This window comes from Arthroderma uncinatum (assembly GCF_011692745.1).
Source record: "Arthroderma uncinatum strain CBS 119779 chromosome Unknown scaffold4, whole genome shotgun sequence".
In the NCBI taxonomy this organism is placed as follows: domain Eukaryota; kingdom Fungi; phylum Ascomycota; class Eurotiomycetes; order Onygenales; family Arthrodermataceae; genus Arthroderma; species Arthroderma uncinatum.
In genome coordinates, this window is record NW_022983866.1 from 1,326,547 (window position 1) to 1,344,076 (window position 17,530).

At 48.5% G+C, this 17,530-nt stretch overlaps 6 protein-coding genes across 6 annotated transcripts; 2 read left to right on the top strand and 4 right to left on the bottom strand.

Annotated features, from left to right (window-relative positions):
- Positions 1–702: 702 nt before the first annotated feature.
- On the bottom strand, positions 703–3,111 carry GIQ15_05748 (mitochondrial intermediate peptidase; the record flags this gene model as incomplete). The annotated part of the gene is made up of 1 exon (XM_033553165.1): positions 703–3,111. One exon carries the CDS (start codon positions 3,109–3,111, stop codon positions 703–705), a length of 2,409 nt encoding a protein of 802 aa, XP_033404309.1.
- A 281-nt stretch (positions 3,112–3,392) lies between these two features.
- Positions 3,393–4,273, top strand: GIQ15_05749 (MICOS complex subunit; the record flags this gene model as incomplete). Its single annotated transcript, XM_033553166.1, has 3 exons — positions 3,393–3,404; positions 3,466–3,555; positions 3,617–4,273. 3 exons carry the CDS (start codon positions 3,393–3,395, stop codon positions 4,271–4,273), a joined length of 759 nt encoding a protein of 252 aa, XP_033404310.1.
- A 285-nt stretch (positions 4,274–4,558) lies between these two features.
- GIQ15_05750 (golgi reassembly-stacking protein 2) lies at positions 4,559–5,701 on the bottom strand (the record flags this gene model as incomplete). Its single annotated transcript, XM_033553167.1, has 3 exons — positions 4,559–5,329; positions 5,393–5,476; positions 5,531–5,701. 3 exons carry the CDS (start codon positions 5,699–5,701, stop codon positions 4,559–4,561), a joined length of 1,026 nt encoding a protein of 341 aa, XP_033404311.1.
- A 290-nt stretch (positions 5,702–5,991) lies between these two features.
- Positions 5,992–10,929, top strand: GIQ15_05751 (uncharacterized protein; the record flags this gene model as incomplete). The annotated part of the gene is made up of 8 exons (XM_033553168.1): positions 5,992–6,071; positions 6,124–6,222; positions 6,281–6,573; positions 6,634–6,734; positions 7,269–10,315; positions 10,381–10,437; positions 10,518–10,733; positions 10,845–10,929. The coding sequence occupies 8 exons, from the start codon at positions 5,992–5,994 to the stop codon at positions 10,927–10,929; spliced, it is 3,978 nt and encodes a 1,325-aa protein (XP_033404312.1).
- Positions 10,930–11,680: 751 nt separating this feature from the next.
- GIQ15_05752 (serine/threonine-protein kinase cbk1) lies at positions 11,681–14,679 on the bottom strand (the record flags this gene model as incomplete). Its single annotated transcript, XM_033553169.1, has 4 exons — positions 11,681–12,379; positions 12,447–12,509; positions 12,585–14,395; positions 14,520–14,679. 4 exons carry the CDS (start codon positions 14,677–14,679, stop codon positions 11,681–11,683), a joined length of 2,733 nt encoding a protein of 910 aa, XP_033404313.1.
- Positions 14,680–15,615: 936 nt separating this feature from the next.
- GIQ15_05753 (FK506-binding protein 4) lies at positions 15,616–17,313 on the bottom strand (the record flags this gene model as incomplete). Its single annotated transcript, XM_033553170.1, has 4 exons — positions 15,616–15,821; positions 15,892–16,645; positions 16,716–17,144; positions 17,224–17,313. 4 exons carry the CDS (start codon positions 17,311–17,313, stop codon positions 15,616–15,618), a joined length of 1,479 nt encoding a protein of 492 aa, XP_033404314.1.
- Between the last annotated feature and the right edge of the window lie 217 nt (positions 17,314–17,530).

A 17,530-nucleotide genomic window follows, 5' to 3' on the forward strand; every position in this document is an offset into this window, starting at 1 on the left:
TAGGCCTTGAGCATTTCAGCAAGCATTAGACAGTTCCAAACCTACTTCTTTGTTCCAAAACATAGGACGCATGGCGTGACGTGTATGGAACGGTAATAAGAAGAACGGCTTCCAGACGGGCTGGGACACGGAACACTATCAGCCATATATGCTTCAAATCTTGAGGTTGAAGCCATTCAAGTGGACAAACTGATATCGACATGGTTGTTCCTTGCAACAGGGGATCTAGCCCCATGTTTTTTTTTTTTTCTTTTTTACATTCTAGGCCCTGTATCAACTAAGAATGCATATAGGGAAGACGGCACGCTATGGAGTAAGAGTTAGCCAGTAAGGACGTGGTATAGGGGAGGGGTTCGATATTCAGCGAGGAACGCCCGTAGCCCTGTTAATTGACACCATGGGCGGTTCCAGATATGGCCTACTGTGGCTTACCTTTATGGGCCGCTCCATGCGTATGACAACAATGAATAGAGAGGGCGACCAGAGAGAAGAGATCCAGCTAAGGAAACGATATTCGTCTAATATATATCCAATTTATATTGTATATCCATCTAAATGCCCCTTCAATAATCCGTAATGCAGTAAGTATCCAGCCTGTTTATATATTAGTCAGTTCTCTCCCACCCAAATGTATCCCAGGGAGGATGTATATGTTGTAATGGTGTATCCGGAAACTCAAGGGGAAAAATGTTTATATCCCAATCATGGTTCGGCGCTGCCCGTCTTACCGAGCCCCCAACGCCCAACCTCGCGCATGGCCTCTTCACCACCTTCAGCCAGCCTTCCATTGGCATTTGCAGCGTTGTTGTCACCGAGCACGCCAGCAACGCAGCTCCAACCATCTCGTCCACCACCCCATCTCAGTACCTCATTCTTGAATCTTTCACCGGCGTTCCTGTCAACAGAAAGCTCACCACCCTGGAATACATCAGACCACACCTTATTAGCTATGGCGCGATCGAATAAGTAGCTGTAGTATGTCGCTCCGTAGCCAAAGAGGTGGGTAAAATAGCCTTGCCATGCGGTCTTCGAATCGGCAGGGTCAGGTAAACTACTGTACTTGGAAGACACGTCGTGGAAAATTGCCGTGCTATCGATGTTCGACCTAGGGTCCGTGGTATGGTAAGCTTGATCCATTAGTGCCATAATGATTTGCGCTTCGTTATCCATGCCGCCGTGCATGCTATCACGGTTCTGACGGTTGAGATCTATGTTTTGTATCATATCTTCCGGCAGCGGGTCGTCAGTCGCCCAATGCCGGGCGTACAGGCGAAGAACCTGAGGATCCATTGCAAAGCTCTCCATTAATACGGACGGTAACTCTGCAAAGTCGGTAACGCAACGAGTGCCGGAAATTGATTGGAGATCCGTACGACCAAGAACGGAATGTATAGCATGTCCCATCTCATGGAAGAGTGTTCGAACGCTATGTTCGGAGAGAAGAGAGGGCGGCGATCCAGGACTATACGAGGTCGGCTCATCAAAGTCGCATATAAGGGCTATCGTAGGCAGCTGATAGAGCCGGTTAGTGCCTTGCCTTACGGCGGCTGCCATCCCATCATTGGGGTGCGGGGAGTCCGGCAACGATGCACACTCTGCTATCTCAGCTCGGGAAATCTCCCTAGAGCCTCTAAGGGTGAAGTGCGCTGGGTTGGGACTCTTTCCTGGCCGTGAAAAGAGGTCACAATAAATAACAGCGATGTGGTTATCTTCCTCATCCCACACGTCTAGTTTGCGAACATCTGGGTTCCACGTCTCGCCAGACAGCGTCTCACTCGGAACAAGCCTTACGCCATACAGGTGGGTAAAAAGCCTCGAGAGTCCCTGCATGACTGTTCCAAGGGAGAAGAACGAAGGAAGCAGATCAGAATCCCGCGATCTTCTTGCCCGGCCATGTTTAGTATAATATTTCTCCATGTAATACAAGTGGTCCCAGGGCTGAAGGTTCGTTGCGGATGGGTTCTCAATCTGCTTCAGCGCGAGCAGTTTTGAGAGCTCGTCATCTACTTGGCCACGATTGCTTGCGTTAAGGGACGATAGGAAATTAACCACGGCCTCTGGGGTTTTGGCCATTTTATCACTCAAAGTCATCTGGGCATAACTGGAGTACCCAGATAGCTTGGCCAGTTCTGCTCTCTTCTGGAGGAGCCCCTCCAGACGTCCTATCTGTTGCTTTGAGGAAGTTCGATATGCAAGGTGTATTTTCCTCCGGGTCTCCGCATCCTGAACTGTGCTCAAGGCAGTCCTGGGAACGGATCCAAACATTGGAATGACCACCTTGGACCATCGTTTTAGTTTCCGGATGAGTGATGGGTCCATTCCTAGCAGCTCGTTTTTGCCGAAGCTGAGCTGAGATGTTTCAGGGTTCATGTTGTTCACGAACGTAGGACCAAGCTGGCTGATTTCGTTTGACAACGCCACAAACCTCTGTCTATCCCCAGGAGGTAGATGTATGGCAGATTTCGCAAAGTCTCTCAGCAAACCACGGGCGGCAACTTTTTCTTCCTCGCTCCAGTGTGATGTAACTTCGGGATTGTCGACAGCTCGAGTTAGCTGTTCGTTTAGGCCGGGCGTCGTGTTGAGGATATTCATGTACTCGAAGATAAACGCAAAGGCTTCCGTAGCAGCTTCTTTTATCGCAGGATCAGGGTGATTCGTCTTCATAAACTCCGCCATGTCTATTACCCGGCACAGGAGGTCACTCAACCTGTCGAGGTCTCTGGACATGGCCCGGTAGTCTTCCAGCGTCGAAGCCGCCAAAACCTTCCCGACTATCTTCTGGCATTTCTGGAGTGAGATATGGGCGAATTTCCGAAAGCCTTCCGGGTTGGTGAGATACTGGTTCTGCAGCAAGCCCGTACGCTTCGAGTTTCCGGATCGACGCTGGGAGAATTCGCGCCAGAAGGAGTTTGAGTCGAAAACAAGCCGTAGGTTGGTATCATCATGTCGCTTGGCCGCCGACAGGCCTGACGCAGCGTGATCCTGTCCCGTAGACTGAGGTGCAGCGACGGAGGAGAGATTGCGACTCGGTATATAGGAGGCCCTGCCGGCTTTTATGCGCTGGAGACATGCTCGACAGGTCCACGGCCGTTGCTGGAGGGCCCGTAGCATTTTCCGCTGCACTCGAACGGCCGACTCGAAGACATCCAATACCGTAACACCGTAGCAGCAGTCCGTTGAAGCAATTGAAGGCGCACAAGGGTCGACGTTTGGTGTTTGGCGTTTGATGTTTGATGCTGGAGGTGCGATGTTCGTCCCCCGGTCTGCAAAAGCTTGCCGAGACACCAAGAAACTTCCGTCACCAACGCAACTTCAACAACCTCAACTTTTGTCCATCAGATAACGTCGATTGATCGCGGGACTCTCCTCAACCCACGATCATGCTCGGTTCAATGCTCCAGCGGGTAAGTCAGCCGGCCCTTGTGTACTGATTGAGACTCATATCTAATGCTTTGCAACCTCCAGAGGCTGGCGGCCACAGGCGCAGCCATTGCCATGGGCGTGGCCATCAACCCAGTCCAAACCGCCTATGCGGAAGCTCCTCCACACAACTCGGTAGGTGATCTATGTGGGCGTGAAGATGTGGACTGTCCAGGCTCTGACACCGCGTTTCCAGTACGTCTCGAAGAAGCCGATGTACGATGTTGACGAGGAGGACAACAGCATCCGCCGCAAGATTGAAAAGTCGCCCTCAAAACCCGCGCCCTCTCAGCCGGATACTCTATCACCACAGTCCCCCCTTGTCCGATCTAGATCCCCCGGCCCAACCGATCAACTGGCCGAGCAAGTCCGACATGTCCGGCTCTTCCTGTACCGCCATTCCCTCGTTGCGGAAAACAGCTTCAACGACACTGTTTCCCGCGTCCTCCACGCAGAATCACAATTCACAAGCACCATAGCTTCGTTGGCGCCACCGCGTGAATCTGGTGAACGGCTTCTACCCGGAGGTATCTACGTACTTGTGTCCGCGATGGCCGGATCGATCGTTTCGCGAAACCGCGGGATACTCCTCCGAACCGCATCTCCAATTGCTGTGGGAACCATTGCCGCCTGGAGTCTGCTCCCTATTACAATGAGGAACGTCTCCGATTTGGTGTGGAAGTATGAGCAGAAGGTTCCTGCTCTTGCGGAGAACCACGTCAAGGCTCAGTTTATGGTAGAGCACTCCGTACAACAGGCCATCAGGCTCAGTGGTGAAGCCCGAATTTGGATGGAAAGCAAAATTGGTCAAGGCAGAGAGACCATTGAGAAATTGATCAGTAAAGGAGTGTGAAATGACGTCTCACTGAAAAGAAAAGATAAAAGAGGAGGTATATAAACTTGCCTCAGGCCGGGATTGCACTCCTTCATATTTATTTTTCTAACTGTCTTTGTATAAATGTACTTTACCAGCAGCGTTTAGAGGCGCCAAAATTCATGCTAGATGTTGAAATATATCTAAGAAAGCAACATGTTTTAGAAAGGTTCTACATGCAGAATTTGATCTCTATTGGGATCAACACCTCTACCAATTCGATTCACCACAATATAATTATCTTAAGCAAAAAGCTATATGAAGCTACTCGTCCGGTGGTCCCTCAACTGTCTCCTTAACAGCTGTTGTCGCCGGTGGTGGCGGGACCTGCCCACCTGCCCTTGGGGGTGGCGCAACTGGCCCGGTATTTGTCGAGGGTATATAGTCCTCTTTCTGACTTCGCTGCTCGCCTTCCTTGAAGTAGTCATCAAATGAGGGCGCCTCGGCATGGGCATGGCGGTTCTTTCTTCCATGCCTAGTGCCAGGAGAAACAGTTTTCTTTGGCGCATTCGCAGGAGGGGAAACGATGTTGGCTGGGACAAGGAAATGGGGTTCCGGCGGTGGTATCGGTGGGTTGCTAGACTCAGCATCATGGCCATCTTCCTTTGTCGCAAACACTACCTCTCCGGGTCCTTCCACTTCCTCTCCCAAACCCAAAGGTAGCCTGTGCAAAGCACCATATCCCAAAACCGCGCCTAACGCTCCTTCACCTCCCCAATTTCTGTTGGGAACTATTTCCACCTCTCTGACAACGTCGAATTCATTGTTATACACCCATAGAGTGAGGCTTCTGTTTAAATGATCTTCAACAAGCTCGCCAAGCGCAGTCTCCCCGCGAAGTGTCCCGCTTGGTGTTCCAAGGATGTAATCCGAATGGGGTAGTAGGCCGGCAAGGTAGGCTGGGCTTTGCGGAGAGGGTATAGAAAGGACATGCCATATGTTTTGTGTTAGGGAGAGCGGCGCAAGCTGAAGGGTGACGCCGAGAGTTGGGTTCGATGGAGATATTGGGACGATGGCTCGATGCGTTCGTTGGCCCTGAATGAACAGTTTAGCTGATGGTAGACTTCAACCGGCTGTATGACGAGATACACTGCGTACTTTCGCACTCCACAGCTCCAGGGATACGTTTGATCCCGCGCAATTGCGCACCTCTGTTGTGAAAAGATTCGGGTCTGCTTCATCCTGTATGTACATTAGTTCATGGCTGTAGAACCACCGCCCAGGAGAACCACATACTATAAGATGGCCGTTGATTCCAATGATAAAATCAAACCAAGGCTCTAATGGCAAGTCTGGATTCTTATTCCGAAGCACCTGGAACCCGTATGCGTTGTCTCTGCTATGCGACTGGGCTGACGATGTATCTGCATCCAGCCCACTGATAAGGCGATTTAAAGCTCCAAACATGGCGAAAGTGGGATGTGATCTTTGCGGCCTAGAGGCGACTTCCTACCTAACCTGTCGCTGGTCTCAATAGTGAGATCAGCCTAGAAAAGAGCTCTTAAACGTGAATGCGATATTGTCTGTCTTGATGCTTCAAGTTCCCAAGATGTTGTCCATATCGAGATGCAAACAAAACAAACAAAGCTGTAAAAATATAACGTCACTACAGTAAAAAGAGAGAGAAGAAGAAACAAATCCTCGAGCTGTTCAGCCTTTTTACAACTAAGCATGCGACACTCTGGCGTCTCATAATCATGGCTAGCGAGGTTGAGAAGCCTCTGCCGGAGCACTATCATTACTCTACTAGAGCTGAAGTTCCGTGGGATATCCAGAAGTAAGAAGCTCAGCCTTAGTCTATTGAGTGGACGACTAACTATCTTCAATAGCTATTGGGCTCAACGATACAAGATATTTTCCAAGTACGATGATGGTGTTTGGTTAACAGATGATGCATGGTTTGGGGTAACCCCTGAACCTGTAGCAAAGTAGGTTATCCTTCTGGTTCACTATGATCTAGTGCTGTCGGGTTAACCAAGACTATAGCAAGATAGCCCAGCATATGGCGCAGTCAGCTCCCGACAACAAGAGCATTCTCATAGATACGTTTGCGGGAGCGGGTGGGAACACCATCGCCTTCGCAAAATCTAACAGATGGAAGCGTGTGTACGCTATTGAAAAGGACCCCGAGACCTTGAAATGCGCAAAGCACAATGCCGAGCTGTACGGCGTTGGCCATAAGATCACTTGGTTTTTAGGAGACTGTTTTGAAATTCTCCGAAACCAGCTGAAAGACCTGGCTCCGTACAGTGTCATCTTCGGCAGTCCTCCATGGGGCGGTAAGCTGCCCACTCACCAATCTACTCAGGCTGGGGCCTAACTTGCTAACTCGTTTCCAGGGCCGGGGTACCGTTCAGACGAAGTGTTCAATCTCTCGACCATGGAACCGTATTCTCTGGAGGTCCTTCACGCGGAGTTTTCCAGATTCACTAACGACGTGGTACTCTTCCTCCCGCGAACCTCAGATCTGAGGCAGTTAGCTTCTGTGGTTAAGCATAACAGGAAGTCGCTTGTTATGCACTACTGCTCAGAGGGTGCTAGCAAGGCTTTATGTATTTATATTGGAGACTTTAAGCCCATTGAATGAATGAATGAATGAATGAATGAATGAATGAATGATTATGCGTGTCCTATTGACCCCCACAACACTCACACCACACTCTCAATAGAGGTACCTAGACTCTAGATGACCTCACCCAGCCTATCAATAATATCAAGCACAGTTATATCAGCTGCAAGATATTATAACCGCCCCCTTTGGTTTGCTGAGAAAAAAACGTCCGTAGGTGTTGATCACGTGACCGAGCCGTAAGTGGAAGTTCGAGCTTCTTCCTTCATCGCAAAACATCAAACTGCGACTCCTCTAGCTCACCTGGAACACAACTTCGCTTTCTGCGGCGGAGCGCGCGTCTCTATAATGCTCTGTGAAGCCGTTCGCATTCCCTGAGCAAGCTCGCCTCGAACGTCACCTTAGGTTCCAGTGCTCCCCGGCGACATCATGTCCGCATCACCCTCTATGTCTCCTGCTCCGGAGTCATCAAGCAGGGACGCTCGACAGACAGCAAACATGGACGAAGCCGACGAACAAGGGTTCGAGCCCATGCTGGATGACCCTGACTGGGACAAGGTCATGGAGAGCATCCACGACCCGGAAAAAGCGAATGGCGTAATGGACTTCCTGAACAGAGAGCTTGAGACCGGAGAGAAGGCAGACGACGCGGTGGACTACGAGGATTTCGACGACGATGAGCTTCCGGATGAAGAAGATGCTGTTACAAACGCGCCACCAGCTGCACCTTTACCGCCGCAGGATGATAACCTGGGAGACCTATTTGGCGGAGATGATGAATTTCCAGATGGTGGAGGGGATGAGCTGGATGATCTGTTTGGCGATGTACCATCGTCTCCGGTGAACAAGGAGGCGTCAGTTGGACTTTCGCTCCCTACAATGGACCACGCGGCAGGCGGGTTTGGTGACGCAGCCATAAGCCACGAGACGGTTGAAGCAGACGATGATGCCTACGATGAAGCTATGGAAAGCGATAAAGAGGCACCTCAGTCGCCTACCCTCGATATGGACCCTGCGACACTTCGAGACTACCAGCTCCAGCAAGCTCTTTTCGCGATGTCCGCGTATGGGCCAGATAATCCTCCAGCACCACCGGAGAATAGTGAAGAATTGCTGGCTTCTCTATGGCCCAAGTTTGATAAAGATTGTCTTCCACGCTTCTTGGAGCTGTTACCACCGAAGAAAGCGCGTTTCGTGGGCAAGGGACCCCTCAAACCCCCGAAACGAATTAACCCTACAAAAATCAACATTGAACTCGCCCCCGACCAAGAACGCGCCTTTCTATTTTCCGGGCATTCACAAAAACGACCCATAGAGTCCGATCAGTTTATCACGGTCATAACCCCGCCATCTACATCGGAGGAGACTAGTGATGTTGAGGAGGGCGATGACTCCGACGAAGAGCTCCCAGGTGGCATTACTATGGAAGATTTACAGTTTATCTGCGCTGATTGGGACGTTAAAAGTGTTCAGCCTGAGGAGGAGAAGGAACCGACTCCGGAGCCGCCACGAAACGAGGAAGATGACTGGTTATATGAAGTGGCCCAGCCTACAAAGAAGCGCAAACTTGGGAAAGAACCTGCAGATTACCTCTCGTACTCTCATATTGATCTACCTAGTTTAGACGACCCAGCTGAAACTACCGCGATGCTTGCCAGGAAGATTCGGATAGATATGAACGATCCCCATTTGTTACTTGACGATTCTGTGATTGATGGACCTGCGAAGCAAATGAAACCTAGCAAGCTACAAAATATCGGAGAAATGTCCAGTGGCTTGACAAAACGGTTAATGCAACGATACAATGTTTCAAATGATACTGCCTACGATATGCTGAAAGAAAACCACCAGAACAAAGTGCGTAGCACACTGGGTAATATCACGCTTGAGCATAGCATGCCAGCAATCCGACTACAATGGCCATATTATAAGACGAAACTTGCCAGACAAGAAGCGCGATCTTTCCATCGTCCGGTTTTGAATTTTTTCCCGAATCTCCCGATAACATTCAAGAAGCCAGCATATATCAAACGGAAACATCAAAAGGGAAAAGATGCGAAAACCCTCTACGACACTACGAAATCATTATCCATGGGTGATAATTCAAATGTTCTTCTAATCGAACACTCAGAGGAATATCCAACGATGTTAGCCAACTTTGGCATGGGAAGTCGCTTGATAAACTATTATCGCAAGAAGAACGCAGAGGATCCATCAAGACCGAAGACGGAAATTGGAGAGACGGCAGTCTTACTCCCACAAGACAAGAGCCCATTTTCCAGCTTTGGTCATGTCGACCCTGGAGAGACGACGCCCGCCATCACCACCGGCCTATATCGTGCCCCTGTTTTCCGTCAAGAAGCTAGAAACACCGACTTTCTAGTGATACGGAACAGCACGGGTGTAGAAGGTGCCAGCTATTACATAAGAAACATTGATCATTTATATGTAGCTGGACAGCAATTTCCATCTGTGGACGTTCCAGGACCTCATTCCAGAAAAGTTACGACTGCTGCGAAGAACCGGCTGAAAATGGTCTGCTACCGTCGTATAAAACGGAATGGAAACAACAGAGTTAGCGTGGCAGAGATAACTGAGCATTTCCCAGAATCAACAGATATGCAAAATCGACAAAAGATGAAGGAATTCCTCCAGTTCAACAAAGACCATAAGGAGTGGGAAACGAAGAGCGGCGAGCCAGTACCCAATGAGGACGTTATGCGTAGTTACGTGAAGCCCGAAGACGTTTGCCTCCTCGAGGCTATGCAAGTTGGACAACAGCATCTCCATGATGCTGGATACGACCGCGAATCTGACGACGGTGATGATTACGAAGGCAAAGAAGGAGAGAGTTTGGAACAACAACTGGCCCCATGGAAAACAACAAGAAGCTTCTTACTTGCCTCTCAAGGAAAGGCGATGTTGCAACTTCACGGAGATGGTGATCCCACGGGCCGCGGTGAAGGGTTTAGTTTCATCAAGACATCCATGAAGGGAGGCTTCAGAGCGGTTGGAGAGAGTGTCGAAGACAAACTCGATGCCCAACGGCAGAAGGAGCTAGGTGGCCATAGCTATAATGTTGCCAGACAACAAAAGTCTTATGAAGACTCTATCCGCCGAATCTGGGAAGGCCAGAAGTCTAGCTTATCGTCAACTATTCAGCATTCAGATGCAGAAAGTGACGTTGACATGGAAGAAGCTGACGAACTTTTCGGAAAACCCACACCGAGGTCGGATCGCCCAACTCCGTCCTTCAGCCGCCGTGACGATGAGACAACCAGTCAGTTCAGCCGATTTAGTACCTCGAGTCAGTCGGGTAAGGTCATGGTAATCACTCGACAAATACGGAATAATAAAGGCAAGATCGAAAACGTAAAGGAAGTCATTAGGGATGCCAGAGTGATCAAGCAATACCAGAAACAGCGCCATGAAGCCGAGCTTGCAAACTTAGCGTATGTCCTTTTCTATCTAATTTACCGCATGCCTGTGGATTCCAGCTAATATCCTCTTTTTGCAGGCTTATCGACCTTGAACCAACGGGAGACCCAGAAGTTGATGCTCGAAACATGAAGCAGTATGTACTTTCTTGCCCAGCAAACTAAGGATTTTATAACCTGTGATTAGATGTCTAACCTTAGTGCTTTTCAAATATAGTCTACAAGATGAACTACGCCGTCTTCAGCGAAACAAAGAGCGGCGTCACGCTCGAGAAAAGCAGAAGAGTCTCATCGCGGAGGGAAATCGCGAAATGTCTCCGGGTACGGCAGCAGGTTCCCCTGCTCCTACGGGGCCTGGCACCTCCAAGACTGGAGGCACATTGAGGAAATGTGCCAATTGTGGTCAAGTTGGCCATATCAAGACCAACAAAAAGTGCGTCTCTCATTTCATATTATTTTCCTTTGCCATCAATCCCAGATTATTCTACCCCCTCGGCGATTACAGTATGCTAACAGCGATATGAATTTTAATTAAACACTTTAGGCTCTGCCCACTTCTCAATGGAACGATGAAGCCAGACGATGGGTCCAACATGTCGGCATTTACAATGGGCGTGCCACCAATCTAATCGCCTTAAGTCTTCGCGGAAGTAAAACACGCCCACTCACCAAATCGGCCAGCGGTAACTCACTCGGTCTGATGCATTCCCCACATTTAAAACATATTTTTCTTATAATATAATCAAACGGTTACGGCACATGGTGGGCACATTTATGGGTTGGAACGGACAGGAAAACAAATTCAACACGACGCATGGTGGTGTCTTGGGAGTCAAGGAACTTTTGAGCTAAGTTTTAATGCTTTTTAATATTTTTCCTTCGTATCTTTTAATGGCTAAAGCATCAATTATTACATCGCCCTGGAGGCTAAGCCCTGTCTTTTTTACCTTGCAAATCTTGTACTTTAAATAATAATTTAACGTGGCACCTAACCCTGGACAAGTGGGCTGCAGGCAGGTACTAGGAGTGTCCGCAGGATTTGAATCTATTCGTTTTATACCCTCATACTTATCTAGCCTTACCTGAACTAACAGTGGAAGAAAGGAACTCAAGTCTAAAGTAGGCTGACGGAGTAAAAATAGTATTCATCGCTAGCGAATGAGTTCTCTTCATACTTTTAATAAGGATAATCGTCAAGAATGCTCTATGACAACCATGACTCAAAACACAAATGCTTGGGGTGATCTTCTATGCCACCTATCATGGTCGAAGAGTAGAGAGTGCAGCCCTGCCACTTGGACAAATGGAAGGAATCCGTCAATCCAAGTCACAAATACACACGCATCATATTACCAAAGGAAGTAGGATCCTATAATCAGATCACTCTATAGAATCAACCAACGGTCTCCCTCTTTCTTGTGCAAAAGCAGCAATAACATCTTTCGGGCGTTTATAAGCATAACCCAAAAATGCCCCTTGTTTGCGAATGTTCAGTGCGATTTTCCCTACGGACTCATCACGTAGGATTTTATCCCGAGCTTTCCGCTTGCCCTTCTTTTTCGCTGGTTTCAATTTCACGTTTGAGGTATTTTCGACAGTACCATTTCCCTGTTTATTTCCATTCAGAGCAGGTCCTGCACCGTTATCAGCGTCGTTTGGATTTTCGGCGTCGGGCTCATTTGGAGGAGTATCTTCTGACGAGCCGTCATTCCGATCTGCAACTGAAGCATCGAAATATTTCGTGTCTTCCCAGCTCTTGACCTTAGGTACGAACGGAGGCTTTGTGAAATATATTTCGTCCCATTTGATGTCCCTAAAGAAAGGATGATCCTTGATATCCGCTGCATCATCTGGGTATACATAGTAGCCTTGGTAATTCCTACTTGCCCCGTTGGCTGCCTTATTGAGTAGCTCGCCAGGTACTCGTTTTGAATGTATATAGTCGTTTAACAGATACTTCCGAGAGGAAAGGCGGTATTCTTTCTCTTGAAGAATTTGTCCAATCAGCTGGATTGCCTCTTCAGAAACCAATCTGTCCGATGGTCGGTCTGCAGGGAATATTAAGTGTTCGTGATGGTTCTAAACGTACGTCAGTTTGAATAACGTTGGTTCGAGGGAGCCTTTCTATATATCTGCTAGCGCTTACCATGATTCTATTCTTGGTATCATCACGGCAATCCCCTGAAAAAGGGGTATATCCAAATATACACTGCATATCAGCTTAGTTTAGTTCTGGTTTTAGTAGTAAAGCGAAGGGAGTAAGATCCAGGGCTGTTGCAAATACCTCAAATAAAATGATACCAATGCTCCACCAGTCACATCTTCCGTCGTACAAATCACCTCTAACGACCTCAGGGGCCATATATTGACTTGTACCGACCACGCTCATTGCGAGCTTCCTTCGTTCCTTGCGATTGCGCCACCGAAGGATATCCTCGCCTGGACTTGGTTGTCTTCTGTCCACCCTTTCCGCAGTTTTTTCGTTCCCACCCTCAGGAGAGCCTGCGACCTTGTAAGGCCTATTAGCTTCTTCGATTGCAGCTTTTTTATCTTCCGCATCTCCCTCTACCTTGATTCCCAGTTTCTTTAGCAATGACTGTCGATGGTTGTTGAAATAGGCCTGGTTGTGGGACCAATGTCCATCGAAAGCAAGTCCAAAGTCGGAAATTTTTAGATGTCCCGATGCCGAAATAAGGAAATTGTCAGGCTTAACGTCCCGATGGATCCAACGCAGTCGGTGAGCTTCCTCAATACATAGGATCATCTCCGCAATATACCACTTTGAGACTTCTTCAGATAGGATGTTCTTTCTCATCAGCAAAGAAAGAAAATCCCCACCTACCATGTACTCCATGACAAGGTAAAGGTTATGCGTATCCTGGAAACTAGCTACAAGCGGTACAATCCATCGAGATTTGTAGGATGCGACGAGAAAATCTCTCTCTGCTCGCAGATGCCCTTCTTGGCAATTTAACAACATCTCCGATTTGCGGATAACTTTCATGGCAAAGACGTCTTTTCTCATCTTCCCTGTCTCCTTTCGACGGAAAGGTCGCCCACCCTTCGAGATTTGCTGCGAAGATTCGGAATTGGCATTCTTTTCTTTAACCAACCGAACAACGCCAAAACTACCCCTTCCAAGGACCTTGACAACCTCATACCCAGCGATTAATATGCTTTTTTTGCGGTCCATACAGTTTGAATGGGCCTTTAAAACGCGGTCTTGACGAAGATGCTCAGATTCTTGGCGAAACCAGGCACGTCGAGCTGCCTCCTTCTCTTCTTCTGATAGGGGTAATGAGTACATTTTTTGTTCTAATTCACGTTGCCGGCGCATCCTAGGCGGATCTTCAGAGAATAATGCATCGAAGTATGTTTCAAAGAATATCTTTGCAGATGCTGTTGCTTCAACAGTAACAATAGATGGCGTAATTACCGGTGGCGGCCCTCCAAAAGATGGTGACTGAATTTCCGATGGAGTGGTTTGCACAGGAACAGTGCCCTTTTCCTTACCGGTCAAGCTCACAGAATCGGCTTTTGGTGGAAATATGGGGCTCCCTTCTGAAGTAGGATTCGTAGATTGGCTTCTGTGAGAAGTGCCACTCCCACTCAGATGTGCCGCGGAGGAGTCCGAGTCGTCTTGCGCATTGTCACCTAATTTTTGAAGCGTAGATGAACTCAACGGCGGTGTACCAATAGAAAAGCTACCTATGGTTGGCCTGCGTCGCAGATTTGCGCGATGGACGACTGTTGGGGGGCAAAAGGACATTGCGATTTTATTTGATATCCTCTGCGTGAGCCCCGGGCTGGAGTAGATCCGCCGAACGTTGAACGGTGCCGATGGCTTAACAGCAGCAAATGTCTTCAACTCGCGAGGACAGTTGGGAGTACCGGTCTCTTTTCCCACGGACACAGGCTGGATTGGGTCAGACTTTGTCTCCTTGTTTCGCGGTATTGAGGTCAGGAATCTTTGGCTTGGCTCCCTAGTATTAGATGACCGTTTTCCCTCCAGTGAATCACTTGGTTGACTGGTGACGCCTCCCTCTCCGCTTGTTTCACGGTTCTCTCTCGGTTTATCCTGAGAATTTACGCTGCCTATCCAATGAAGTCAGTATCGTACATTAACAGGGATAGAGGTAAACAAGATATAACTTACCCCTACTCCCCCGTATTCTGAATAACGACAGGAATCTCGTTCCGCTCTTTCGTAGAAACCTACGAACAGTATTGCGGTCTTGGGGACCCTCTTCTTCCTCGACTTGTGAATCTGATGTAGCAGGGGGTGGATGGTCGACCTGGACTGGGACTATTGCCTTCAAAGGGGGACAGTTGGAGAAGATACTTCTGGAGGTGCTTATGCCTCGGTCCCTTGCAAACATGATATCGTCATGAGGCTGGCGAGTATATAAATATCCAAGGAGAGAAAGTAGAGCAATGCTGGCCACTGTAGAATTGACCAGGTTGCTTAGGCAAAATAAGGAAACGATGGAAAAAGAAGGTATATAGACACGGCTGAAACGTCTCATGTAATTCTATGGCATCACGGGTAAGTAATGCGTTGATAATAGTGAACGATAGTACGCATTCCTTACTCGCACGACGCAGAGAATGTTTAAAAAGACGACAAATTCAGCCGCCGTGGAATATCCATACCAGCGAAAGAAAGTGTACATGTCCATGACGAACTTGAAGCAAGTTCATCCTGACCTGGATGGGCAGAAGGAGCGAGAGACCCCGAGTGGAATGTAATTTTAACTGCAAGCATTAGAAGGAAGCAGCAGTAGGACGTTTCCATGGCCGTTTAAAACCATGTCTTTTGTCTTTAGGAAACATCTTCACTGTGAGGGAGGTTCTGATGTAAGGCTGGGAGTTTGATGGACATTGGTTGTTGTTGATTTATGCTTAAAAAGTTTAATTGGAGCGACGTACACGGGCCTTTTATCGTCACAGGCCAGTGTTTTTTATAGTAGACTCGCTTCATTTCACTCTTGCTCTTGGTCAATGGCTACAAAAGAATAACAAAAACAGAACTACAGCTCAGTAAGTCTCCGAATGTTCTACCCTTGAAAATTTTGATTGATTATACACACGCGGATATAAAACGCCAGTCTTTTAGTGCCAGTCTTTAGACGCAGCTGGTGTCGGTTTTGACAAATGAAATAAGAGAAATGGAACCAAAGGACGCGCCAAAAGGAGCAAAGGCCTCTAAGAAAAGAGCTAACCTGGAAAAGATTTGTTCGGTGTAGGCTGGAAGAACACAGCCGGGAGATACAAATGGAGGGGGATCAACAAACTTCGATTGGCCAGGGCCACGTTTATTTGATGTTCAACAGCTTGACGTCAAAGATCAGCTTGGAGTTGGCTGGGATTCCTGGGAGAGCTTTTCTGCCATAGGCAAGCTGGGCTGGAATGGTGAGTCTTCGTTCACCACCGACTGCCATGCCGGGAATACCAACCTCCCAGCCCTTGATCACCTCCCCACTTCCGACCTTGAAGGAGAAAGGCTTTCCGTTTTTGTTGGCTATTCAAGTTGTCAGCTAACGTGAATTAAACGTATGGTTGTGTGAGGGCGAGGGCTCAAGGGGACTTACAATCAAAAACCTTGCCGTTCTCGAGTCTGCCGATGTATCTCATCTCAATTCGGTCACCGTTCTTGACAGGCTTGCCTTTACCGAGCTTCTTGTCATCGACGGTAACTCCTTGCACCTGCTTTACTCCAAGGGTTCCAGTGGTACCATCGGTCTTCTTCTCAGCGGCCTTGGTAGGGGTAGGGCCTTGCTCAAGTTCCTTGGCGAATTGCACTTTCTTATCGGACTTGCTACCGGCAGGAGATGCCTTGGCAGCCTCAGCAGCCTCGCCATTGTTCTTTTTTAGCTTCTTTAGCTGTTTCTTGCTCAACTTGGGTTCGCCATTGGTAGCAGGCTCGGCAGTCTTCAGCGTCTTGGCGATCATGTCATCCAAGTTTACCTCCTCATCTTCAGAGTCATCTGCTGGGCGTTTATTGCTCTTCTTGTCCTTCTTGTCCTTCTTCTCCTTCTTCTCCTTCTTAGACTGAGTTATGGATTGCTCCTCATCAGTGTCGATCTCCATAACTCTTGGGTCGGCTAGGTCATCTAGCTCGTCACTCTCGTCATCATCACCCACAAGGGCAGCGAGCTCATCCTCATCTGGTGAGAGGTCATATTCATCCTCATCGTCCTCGTCGTCGCTCTCCTCATCACTGCCGTACGTGTCTTCAAGAGGAGTGACGTAGTTTCCAGTGAGATAGACGGTGTGAGTACCGGTAACTTTGAAAAAGACGCGCTCACCCTCGCCAACAACGAAGTCTAGAGTTTGTTGGAAGTTCTGTAGAGTTTAGATAAATTGTTAGTGATATCTTCAATGCAATAGCCTTGTATAGAGAGAGCAGACGTACGCGCTCTGGGTCGAGTGTGCAGACGATGACTTCGTCCAACTCCAAATCCTCATCATCGCTATCGCTCTCATCGTCATCAGTGGCCTTTCCCTTGCCCTTGACTAACTTGGAGATAGCTGCAGCCAAATCAATATCCTCTTCGTCATCATCATCCTCATCAGCTTCACCTATGCCCTCGTCCATGTCTCGAAGAGCGGCCTCAAGCATCGCTCGCTTCTTCCTGGCGGGGTCGCTTGGACCACCGTTGGCCTCGTCGTCAGAATCCTCATCTTCGTCATCCTCGTCGTCTTCCTCATCAGAGTCTTCATAGTCAAGACCTGGAGGAGGGCGGACAATCCTCAATGTAGCTCGGGGCGCCTTGTTCGCATGGGCCTCATCCTCGTACTCTGGCACCGCATCGGGATCAATTGCGGCCATGGTAACGCGAAACTACGGCAAATTATGGTTAATTAAACGGCGCAATCATAATTGGGGGGTGAAGTGTGTGCCAGATAGTTCATCTACGCACCATGGCGGCAGCATCAGGGACAGCAGGCACAAGGATGCCACCTGGGGGCACCTTGACCGCATAGAGCGCAACTGGCTGAGTTCCCGACATATCGACTTGATTAAAAGAGAGCACAGGCTAATGAAAGATCGGACGATGCGGTGTCCAGAGAGCTCTATCAACAACGAAACAGAAACCTGCGGGATAAGAGAATGGGGACTGCAGAGAATTCTCAGCGGAAGCTCCAAACTGTTTTCCAGCAACCAAAGTAAATAAATTTTTCTTTCCTCGGAACTTTTGCACCCACGCGCTAGGCTCTTTTAGGACT